At 26.9% G+C, this 12,196-nt stretch overlaps 1 protein-coding gene and 1 pseudogene across 1 annotated transcript; one reads left to right on the top strand and one right to left on the bottom strand.

Annotated features, from left to right (window-relative positions):
- The first annotated feature begins 3,777 nt into the window (after positions 1 to 3,777).
- LOC124909570 (agamous-like MADS-box protein AGL28) lies at positions 3,778 to 4,209 on the top strand. The gene has a single exon (XM_047450237.1). The coding sequence runs from the start codon at positions 3,778 to 3,780 to the stop codon at positions 4,207 to 4,209; it is 432 nt and encodes a 143-aa protein (XP_047306193.1).
- A 642-nt stretch (positions 4,210 to 4,851) lies between these two features.
- LOC124909569 lies at positions 4,852 to 7,749 on the bottom strand (annotated as a pseudogene).
- Positions 7,750 to 12,196: the final 4,447 nt, after the last annotated feature.

Here is a 12,196-nt window from a genome sequence, read left to right as displayed (position 1 = left end):
ATAATAATAATATGACAATTAGCTCAGGATGATATATAACAACAATTCAATATTCATGTGATTAGAAAAAATAGCCTTCTATAACTGTTAACCTTCTACTTCAAACAAGAATTACTAGGAGTTATGAGTCAATCTAGCTATTAATCAAGGAAGTGAACTCTTACATTGATCGGTAAAGTAGAAGTTAGTCTTCAAAAGGAGTTACTGTTGCTTCTGGAGCAACTGCTACAACGATATTTTATATTTGGAGATCGATCAAAATTGATGAAAAACGAATATGTTGCTCAATCAATTCATTGAAGAACAAAGGGAACTGATAACATAAACTATTGACTGAGTTGGATACGAAAAGTAGAAGGTGATTCCGATGTTTTAATAAGAAGACGGTGGATGCCTATTATGTCGACTATAGTTCTGGAATTTTATATCTTTCAGTTGGATCTCCAAACGGATCATAGTTAGCTTTAGAAAATAGATAATGTAGTTGTTGTTCATCACATCAGCCAATGAATCTCCAAATATAAAATTAAAAGGAACTCCATCTACCAAGCAAATCTCCTTGAAGAAGATCAAATTTAGGAACAGAATCCTGATAATTATCATTTCAATTTTTATTGTTCCTATCTCTCAAGTCTAAGTTCAAGTTTCTACATCATAAGAGCATTAATTCGTCACACAAAACATTTATCAAACATCTTATGTGCATAGAGTAGAGGAAGAATAGAAAAGTAAACGCAAAACGAATGAGAATCCTTTTAGTATAAAATTTGACTTCACATGCCCGTATGAAGATAGATTCAATTGCAATTACAACACGGAAAATGAATGAATTCCTAAACATCGATGTTTGCACAATTTAACGATATGTTCATGCATAAGCCATGAAAGTTGAATGAGAAATATCTTCGTGATTGTTGCTGTTGCATTGCAGTCTTCTTCCTCACACATTGATCTCATGCTCCTACACACATTGGGATTCTTACTTTCTTCAAGCTGCAGTCAAGTAATGCAAATTTGAGCAAATTGATAGAAATGACATTTATTGTGCTTGAAGATGACGGTTTCCTTTGTATGCAAATTAATTTAACGATTGAACGACGACAACAATTACATTTTTTTGATGAAAATGTTATGTTCTAGTAATCGTGAAATTTAATATTTGACATTTTTAATCAAATATTTTAATACACAAATAATGTTGCACAAGGCTTTAATAATATTTGAGGTATACCTCACAATAGAATTGTCCAAGGACAAATTCATGAACTATAACTAAAAAAATAGATAAAAAATAACAATAAAAGAATTTTTCAACACTTTCAAATTTATAGTTAAATATTTCATAACAAAAAATAATAGAAAATTATGGGATAAATAATTATTTTATTTTTCTCATATATACAAGCTATTACAAAAATAAACATATGTACCTCTCCATTGACCATTTAGGATAACATCTATTTATAAAACAAAAATTATTTACACAATTTATCCTTAAATATCATCTTAATCATTTTTTTAATACATGAGAACTTAGAATGAAAATCTCATCTTAATCATAATACACTTATCAAAAAAAACATTTGAATTAATAATTTATACTATCTTTGTATATGCCTTCAAAAATTAAAAATCTAAACTTTGACTTTTATGTCAACCAAAAATTTAAATATAAATATCAAATTAAAGAACATAATATATATAATCATATAATCATATAAATAAAAAAATAGTAAATTATAAATGGTTGCATTAGATAGTTGAATAGAGTTTATCTAACAAATATCTAGCACTATAAATCTACTAGGCATAGTTTTCTTTCTTTTCATAGTTGATCATCTTTCTTATCTCCATTAAAGTATAACAAAAGTATATTCGATCTTTTCACTAATAATATATTAAAAAATATTTATAAGGGGTGGGCTTAAGCTCATACATATATACGTTTCGTAGCGATAGAAAGAATATGGCTAAATTTCCTTAACTTTTTTCTACGTATTTTCTTTTTTTTCATTATTTTGTCTGATGTATATACTTAGAGATTAATACAACAAGATAATTGATTAGAGAAGAAAAAAGATAAAAGAGTAGTAGAAAATTGTGTACTGCATGTATATACTTGAAGATGGATATTTTGAGATAAAAAACATCTTACAACATATGATATTACACCATTTACAGTAAATATTAAATGACTTTACAAATAGAAAATGTTTACAATTAATTATACTTTAACAACTTATCCAATAAATGAACCCACTATACAAAATTTAAAATTTCAATTTCAACAACATTAAATAAATTATATTTTATTATTATACATGTAAATTATTATTTTATCGATTACCCTAACATTATTACTTTATTAAGAGTCTACTATACCTATTTTCATTATATTATAAAATAAAAATAAATATTTTATAAAATTTATCTTTAAATAAATAAATTTTATATTAACCAAGTAAATAAGAGTATTTATAGTAAAATCATAATTACAAATATAATATTTTTTATTATTTATAATTTATATGTAATAAAAAAAATTATTTTATAATGAGATATAAAACAAAATAATTATTATAATATCTATTTTAATTTATTAATCTTTTATAATAATAAGAATACATGTACTATATTATAAATATGTTTTCTCCATAATATATATATACGGCGGTCGGCAGATAGCTTTATATCCAAGCAATCGTTCATAAAAAAAAGAGGTAGAAGAGATCAAAAAGAGAGAAAGAAGCACTCGAAACTCGAAATCAAATCTCATTGATTTTTGTCTCTCCTCGAATAGATATATAGATCATGACAGCGGCGGCGGCGACATCTGATGATACTAAAAGTGACGGGAGAAGAAATAACAGAGGTCAAGGGAAGAAGAAATGGTGAGTACCTCCACTTTTAAAAGGAAAATTGAGTACCTCCACTTTTGTTTTAACATTGTCCAAGTAAAATTTTCTTTTATAAGCATGATCCTCCGTTTTCTTTCCTGTGTAATTTTTCCAGACCTCGTTTACTCTCCAGCTGGAATTACTTCGGATAATATAGGTCTTAGATTTAGGGGACTTATCAGCTCCATCATTGTTTCAACTAACCACTTTACTATCTTTTCATATTCTTCCTTCTCTAGTAAATTTCAATACTTCATATAAGTCTCTTTCAAATTTTTAATTCAATAAATGAAAACGTCTGATGTTTTTCTTTTTCTTTGCTCACGTCAATAAGCTTCTAAGGTTGAATCTTTTAAATTCTTTGAAGTCCATACATTTTTCTCACAAAAAAAAAATATATATATTTATATAACATTTGCAAAACTTATTCTAAAGGAAATAATTTTATTTATTCATATTGTTAAGCAAATAATACTAACTAATTAATTCAAATTCAAACTAATCTAATTAATTGTTAACCAACTAATTTAATTAATTAATAATCAAATAAATTAATCTAATTAATATATAATAATCGAAATTATATATATATAATACATATTAACGTATTAAAAAAATTCTTACTTATTTCTATAATTTCTTCATTTGAAATTGAAAGTTCTGTTTGATTTTTTTTAAATTTCAAACAAAAAAACACTTACAAATATTTTTCAACAAAAATTAAAAAAAAAATCTCCATAATTATATATATATATACACGGTGGTCGGTGGTGGACAACTTTTAATCGTTCTTTTATACCAAGCATTCAATCGTTCATCAAAAAGAGAGAAAGAAGAGATCGAAAGAGATCAAGAAGCACTCGAAAGAAAATCTCAAAGAATGGTGAGTTTCTCCAAGCGCAAATCCAGTCTGTTAAAAAATGTGAGTGAGTTTCAGAAATTGACGGGACAAGAGGTTGGCGCCGTAGTCTTCTCCCCCGCCGGTCAAATGTACACCTCCATCAACGACAACAACAACAACGGGGGGCCCTCCTCCTTTGACGTTATTGTTGACCGAATCCTGCAAGTTGGCGATCCCTCCACCTCGACGATACAATTACAACAAGATATCAGGATGAGGACGACGACGAAGACTAGGGAATCATCCGACAAGGACGACGACTCTGCGTTTCTGATCGGATGGATTCTCAATGCAATAGGTTTCGATGATCATGATCTTGTTGAGTCCAATGATTTACAATTACTGGCGTCCAAGATGGCGGATCTCGAGAGGATTAAAGAGGAGGTCGACAGCCGCATAACTTCTTCTTAATTAAATCACTTTTTAGATATCTAATCTGATGATCCTAATGGTTGTTGTTGTATTTCACTATTAGCTATATATGTATGTATGGATTCAAGAAACCCTATTTTTCTTAAACATATTTTTTTCAGAATTATAGTACTATTGTTTAATTAATAATTGGGATTATATCCTCGCTGCTTGTTTGTTAATCATGCATAATTCTATCATCATATTATAATGTATGTTTGATTAGTAGTACTGTAATCTCTGTTTAAACAAACAGATCTATTTTTCAAACAAATATTCTAAACAAATCCAATTTATATCCATTTTCAGATAAGAAACATATATAATTAAGCATCATACATTTATACTTACAACAAAATTAGTAAATTAATAAAAGAATATTCGTAGATACTGTAAATCTGTTCCTAAATTTAGGAGGATTTATTAAATACTTAAAATGGAACTCTACAAGACTTAGATGTTAAATAAGGTTGTTTTTATGTGTTTTAGAATCGATTTAAAACAAAGTCAGAGAAACTGAACTGCTTTCAATTTAAATGGTGGTAAGCAAACAAGAAATCGGTTCCTCCTGTCAGATATTACAAACAATTTTGTTCTATAAAATCACCAGAATTACACTTTAACGCTACCAGCTTTTCTCGATTAGAATTGAGAGACTTGCTGCAGTTTTCGAGCCTGAAACATTTGCAACGCCCTTTTCCACTTGATTCAGTTTCTTCTGTTTTCGTAGTCTTCTTCAATCCGGTGAAGTCAACACTAGTTAGTTTCTGTTGGTTTTTCCTATTATTATTCGTAGAATCATCATCTTCCATTTCATCATATTCCCTATCAAACACAATGCAAAGACTCTAACAAATATGGACGTTAAAAAATAACCATCACAATATAAACTAATATTCTATTTCATTGCGAGGTTAATTATTCAATGTAGAATTTATACCTTATTTATATTTGTACCATAAAATAACAATTACACCATCCCATCAAACATTACCTTTTCAATCTAATCATTCAAGTACACCAACTAAAAACTAAGGATATTTTGATCATTTTATTAAAATAAACCACTTTTACAACAAACAAATTTCTTTTTTTCCAGATAATCAAAGCATAAACTAGAGAGGAAATGTAATGATGGAGAATTATTAACTTTAAAAGTCTCATTAAGAAACTACAGAGAAAAGGTGCTATTGAATTATTTGAAGGAATTCAAGCATAGGATTGCATCAAAATTGATATTGAACCTTAATGACAATAAAAAAAGTCTAACCCATATGCCAAAAGAACAAAAAGTAAAAGATAAAGTAACAAAGCAAGTGCCATATACATGTACCCCAGCTGAACTGTACTAATGTTGAAAATCCAAATACTGAGTGTTTGTGATCACCCAACCAAGTTTTAGTTGCAGGGTCTGAATACAAACATATGCACAAAAATCATCCATCAATTTCTGTTTAAAACACTCACATTTAAATAACAAGCTTACTTGGAAAACGAAATTTTCGTAATCACGATATGAATGAAAATGCCAAAGTTCTTTTTTTACATTTGGTATAAGTATTTTTTTGTATCATACTCCAGATTATAGACTGTAATTTTACTTGATTTCCATAGTTAGAATTAAAGTGTTTTTCTCATTCATTTGGTATATAACATTTGTTTTTTTTTATCATAATTCAGATTATTATAGGTAATTTTCTTCATTTTGTATAAAAATGATATTTCTGGATTATATTCCAAATTATAGTGTGAAATTTTACTTCATTCGAAATAAAAATTATTATTTAGATATGATCCTAACTGTTTTCTAAATTCTTACAAATATAAATTTTATCGGATCAACATTATCTAAATACACATATACAATGAAATATAGTAAATAAAATGGTTGTGAAAATTAGAGAAGACAACCTAATGAACACTAAATCAATCTGAAGATGATAACTAAAAATGCTTCATTTCAGCATGCATCCAACCTTTTCCCCCTATTTCGTTAGAATTTTAGTTTAAATTTGATATAAACCTCTCACATGCATTTACCTTATTGCAAGCAAATGAAATAACTACTATCATCATAAATTACACAGTTAAGTTTGTAATGGATATTTTTGAAACAGATAAACATTACTCTAGTTTCATTCTTTCTGTTGGGATGTAAAATGCATACTCTGCCTTTTAAGATAGTACAGATACCAAGTTCTATAACTTGAATCAAAACACTAGTTGTTAAATAATGAAAGAGTATAGACTTGTACCTCCTGGATACCCAGAGCCAAAATTTCTATTCATATTATCAGCAGTTTCATCTGGTTCCCAATTTCGAAGTGCTCGATCTCTTGTAAACTGACATGTCAAAGAAATGCTTTGGAATTGTTTCAACAAAAAGGATTTGCATTCACAGTGTGTTAAGAAAATGTTAATCACCTTAGCAACAATGCTTGCTCGACTCACAACTGGATAGACTATCAACTTTTTTCGCGACTACAAATTTTATGAATGGAAATCGTTCAGTCAATCTCACTCTGTATTTCTCTGGATCTCCAACTGTATCTACATAAACCTGAAACAGTAGCCATTAACACAAAGTCCTTGTTTGATACACTTTATAGTTTATCCCATCATTTGAATCAAATCATGAAAATAGTTGAAATTCTTTGACAGACAAAGTATCATCTTCTTAATTACTACCTCAGTCAGAAGAACTCCCATTTCTGTTACTCTTCTGATAAGGCCCATGGCAGATTCATGTGAGATCTCATTGAGGTTAATCTTGGTTCTGAGACCAAATGAGAAACAAATAGCTTAGCATCATCAAAGAAGGTGATTTATAGTAGTACATTTTAATATTAAACAGTCACGGACTAACTTGTTTAACATTTTTGCAGATAGTTCCTTTGGATCTATGACATCCACAGCCATCCCAGAGATTCATCATCAGCCTTCATATTATCAAATAATTCTTCCCTTTTTTCTTCCTTTAAGGTCTTTGAATCTACAATAAGCTGATAAATGATTATAATTGTCAAATTAGCTATATATATTGTATAGCTAACTATCCAACTTCATTTTAATGTTCAAGACCAGATATCATTGTTTTGGGTTATGCCTAGGTCTTTGATGTGCTATGTGAATGAGTGTATTGGATGGAACAATAAGCTGACTAAACTCAAGGATTATATATAGAATGATTATGATTGTTAAATTAGCTATATACAGTTCAGTATTCAACTTCATTTGATTTATTTTAAGCATTCAAAGCTATGAAATTGAAACAAACCCAGAAAGAAGAAATGATCAAGTAATGTAAGTTGAGGAAGTATGGTAACCTGCAAAATACAAGCAACGAGGAAAGAGTCTTTTTGCATCCGTATACCATGGGGGGACCTGTGTTCAAGTAAACAAATTCGTGAAAACAGAAAGAAATCGATGTGATGAAAGAGAGATGGAGGTAAAAGAAATCGTCCGGTTTCGTCAATGCCCGCCCATGATGCAGCAGGAGGGTTCAGAAGCCCATTTAGGAAGATGACTTCCAGATTCCATTGATGAAACTAGCCGCCAACGAAAAGAGCAACTTATTGGATTAGTCGGATAAATTTTTCATAGAAACAAGTCCCTCAAATATAGTAAAAGGTTTAAATCGAAGAACAAAGTTAGATATCACAACCAAACCCGCAAATTAAATTAACCATGAAATTTAGTCTCATTTTATTTTATGTAACCATATTATCAACTTTTAACTTAGAATATCTCATTATCAAATTATCTAGATCACTCTCAATTCAAATTTAATTATTTTTTATTATTTTAAAATTACCTTTTTAAAGTTAGTATTATTAAGTAAAAGTCATTTTTGTTTACTTATGTGCAGGGTCGAAAGGGCAGACCAACTTATGGTAAATGTGTCGGGTTTTTAGAAAAATTTATTAAGTTTTTTTTAAAATAAAATGGATAACTTAGTAATTTAGGATAAAAAAAATGTAGTTTTTATTTGATTATGAGTTTTAATCTCATTAAAAACAATATTTTTAATAATTTTTTAAACTAATATTATGATTGTCAAAAATAAATTCACGTTTTTTTTTACGAGGATGGGACAACTCAATTTTCTGGGCGATACTACATATGTGTTACGAAAAATAAATACGTTAATTACAAAATAGTGATCTCCAGACTCTATATATTAAAAAGATTGTATTTAAAATCAATGTACTATTATTACCTCATCTATCTTAAATCCCTTGTTAATTAAATATGTTAAAATTTATAAATATTAATTAAATATATTAAATTAAAGAGTTAAAAATAAAAAAAATCAACGTTATTATAAACCAAAATCATTTATATTAAAGATTATATATTTTTAGAATTAATAATTAAGATTATATATTTTCAGAATTAATTTATAAATTTTAATCTAATTCAAATTAAATGTAGACAATGTTTTATTTAAATTAATTACATTTATATAATTTATTTTTTTTAAATTGTGTTTAAACGAAAAAAATGTTATTAAATTTGTTAATATATATAATTAGAGTATATTATAAATTATTTCGATTAAATTAAAATAAAATATTTAAAAAATAATAATATTTAACAAAAAAAAAAATTGTGGTTAAAAGTGAGATTACTTCTAAATAAAGTCACCGTTATAAAATAAGAGAAACTATTAAATAAACATTTAAATATGGTACAATTGTAACTATAAAACATGAATGAAAATAAGCAAATAATAAAAAAAATTAATACCAAATACTAACATTTTGCTACATGTCATTATCGACCAACATCTACCTTAATTTTGGGCATTTTTTTCAACTAATTCGCCATTATCGATCATATTATACACTCATTTTGTGCGTTTGTTTCAATTTTAACCATTATTCTCTTAATTCCTTAAATTCACACTCATCCCATCTAAAAATTGAATTTTTTTTTAATCTCTCAAATTTACACTCACATGTATGATAATCATAATTATTTTATTTTTATAATACACCATTTAAAATGCGCATCAACTAAGATAAAAAACATAATCTCAAATTTTGAATGTGATTACACCACTTGTGATTATTAAATTCAATTTATAATTTTGTGTATAAATATTTTGTATATAAAAAAAATATTTTTTTAATAAATTATTTTGAAAATTTTATTTAGAGAGGTAAGAATATTTTTAAAATTTAAAATTTAATTATATAGTATAAAATAATAAATAAAAATAGAATCATTATATATATATATATATATATATATATATATATATATATATATATATATATATATATAATTATTTATTTAAAAAATCATGTAAAGAAAATTTACAAGATTAAATATATATATATATATAGTGACGTATCTCATAAATATGAAGAAAAAAGTAAAAAAAATTAAAAAAATATGAAGAAAAAAATTAATATTAAAGGTACAAATAATGAAACAAATTATTTTATTTTTATTTAAATGTATCACAAATTAATTTTTAAATAAGTTGTTATATATATATATATTATAATTATATAAATTATAGTATTATTAATTTATAAAGACATGCACCTTTATTATTATATATTCACCGTGAGTGAGTGAAAAAACAAAAGTAATATATATTAAAGAAAGTCTGTATTAGTTTTCTTTCATTTTTTAATTTTTTTTGTAAGCTTTTATTTTCATGTTTTACCATTTTTATCATGATAAATAAGTTGGAATAATAATTTTTTTTACTAGATAAAAACCAAAAAAAAAAATAAAAAAAAATGTATGCTTTCTTCATGAATAATGAGACAATTTTTATGTTATTTACAACTAGCCATTCACTTAATATACAATTAGGCGATTTTTATGTTATTTAAATCTAGCTAGCGAATGTTTTAACAACATTTAAATACATCAGCATTCAACTTTGCCTCCTTAAAATGTCGAAAACAAATACAAATGAAAAGTAATCGAAAAATAGTATTTTTGAAACACGTAAGGAGGATTATATGGATTATTGGGTCCATTTGTATGAATTAAATTAGAATTGACATTAAAATTTTAATTCCAATTCTATAAAATTTTACATTCAATTACAATTCAATTATCGTGTTTGGAAAAACTTTAGAATTGTAATTCAAGTTCAATTCTAATGTTTATGTTTGAGAAAGAATATAATAAAATAAATTTAAATATATATATTATATATAATTAAAATATTGCTTCAACACAATTTATTATAATAACACAAGTGTTCAATATTTTTTTAAGGTTTCGATTCTCATTATGAATAAATATAAGAAATTCTAATTTCCTAAATTCGAAATATATATATATATATATATATATATATATATATATATATATATATATATATATATATATATATATATATATATATATATATATTATCAACAATTTAAAAAAACAAAATGTCAATTCGAAATATTAACTTTTTAAATTAAAAAAAATAAAATTTGTTTAAAATTTTAATTTATTAAATTATAAAAAAAACTCAATTCTAAATATTAACTTCCTAAATATTAGAAAAAATTATAAGTTGGACGCAATAATCATATTTTTTTTATTAAATAATAAAATATTTTATTTAAAAAAATAAAATAAAGTCTGAACTAAAATATATGAAAATGTATTATAAGAAAATGTGTGAGGTGTTATTTTTTTTTTTTTTTTTTTGTACAATTATAATAATCCATTTCTTCCTCCGTGTGTGTATATATATATTAGAAAACAACTTTTTTCTCTCAATTTTCTAATTTGGATCTTTTGCTCCTGATTTTAGTGTTCCCCTGTTGCGGACCAATAAAATTGCAAGAGTATTATTTTAATAATAAATCAAAGCTGGGTTGAAGGGTGGGAGAGAGTATCTGGAATCTGGATTTTTATTCGGATTTACCCCAAACGACGTTAACGGAATGTCTAGTTAACGTATGGATTGAAGGTCCATTCCCCAGGCTCCATTTTAAAAGGAATGCAGATATAAGTTTAGAGCGAAGCTCATTTCGCTTTAGGCACCATGTAATCACAGTGTATATAGATATGAGATACGGAGAGAAACGTACATCGCTAGTAACCATGTAAAATGGAATGAAGAGATCTGCCTTTCAGGGCGAACCATACTTAGCCTTAAGTATTTTCTTACCCTGACGCTCATGTAAAACCCTCAACACTTCCATGAAAAAATGGTTCACTTATCATGTAAAAACATTTACTCATGCATGTAAATACATAAATTTACATAAATTATTTATTTTTAAATTAGAAAAAAATGAAAAAATTATACTAATCTAAAGACTTGATCGAAGCATACTTCGTTTCAATTACTTTATATTCTTATAGAATCGGGCGAAACTTCCTTCGCCCAGGAGCCATGGAAGGCAGAATGAAGAGATCTGCCTTTCAGGGCGAACCATACTTAGCCTTAAGTATTTTCTTACCCTGACGCTCATGTAAAATCCCTAACACCTCCATGAAAAGATAGTTTACCTATCATGTAAAAACATTTACTCATGCATGTAAATACATAAATTCACCAAAATTATTTATTTTTAAATTAGAAAAAAAATAAAAAATTATACTAATCTAGAGACTGGATCGAAGCACACTTCGCTTTAATTACTTATTATTATATAAAAAGAAATTTCTAAGTTTTCCGCGAAGCATCCTTCGCCCAGGAGCCATGTAAAACAGAATAAAGAGACGTTTTTCGAGCGGTGCTTCTATCGCCCAGGAGCCATGTAAAACTGAATGAAGAGACACTTTTCGAGCGATGCTTCCATCGCCCAGGAGCCATGTAAAACCGAATGAATAGACGCTTTTCGAGCGGTGCTTCCATCACCTAGGAGCCATGTAAATCCGAATGAAAACACGCTTTTCGAGCGGGTTTCCATCGCCCAAGAGCCATGTAAAACCGAATGAAGAGACACTTTTCGAGCGGTGTTTCCATCGCCTCATGTAAAATGGAATGAAGAGACGCTTTTCGAGCGAATAT

The sequence above is a fragment of the Impatiens glandulifera genome, chromosome 7 (genome assembly GCF_907164915.1).
Source record: "Impatiens glandulifera chromosome 7, dImpGla2.1, whole genome shotgun sequence".
In the NCBI taxonomy this organism is placed as follows: Eukaryota; Viridiplantae; Streptophyta; class Magnoliopsida; order Ericales; family Balsaminaceae; genus Impatiens; species Impatiens glandulifera.
The sequence above is the reverse complement of the archived record's forward strand: the minus strand, read 5'-3'. Positions and strand labels throughout refer to the sequence as shown.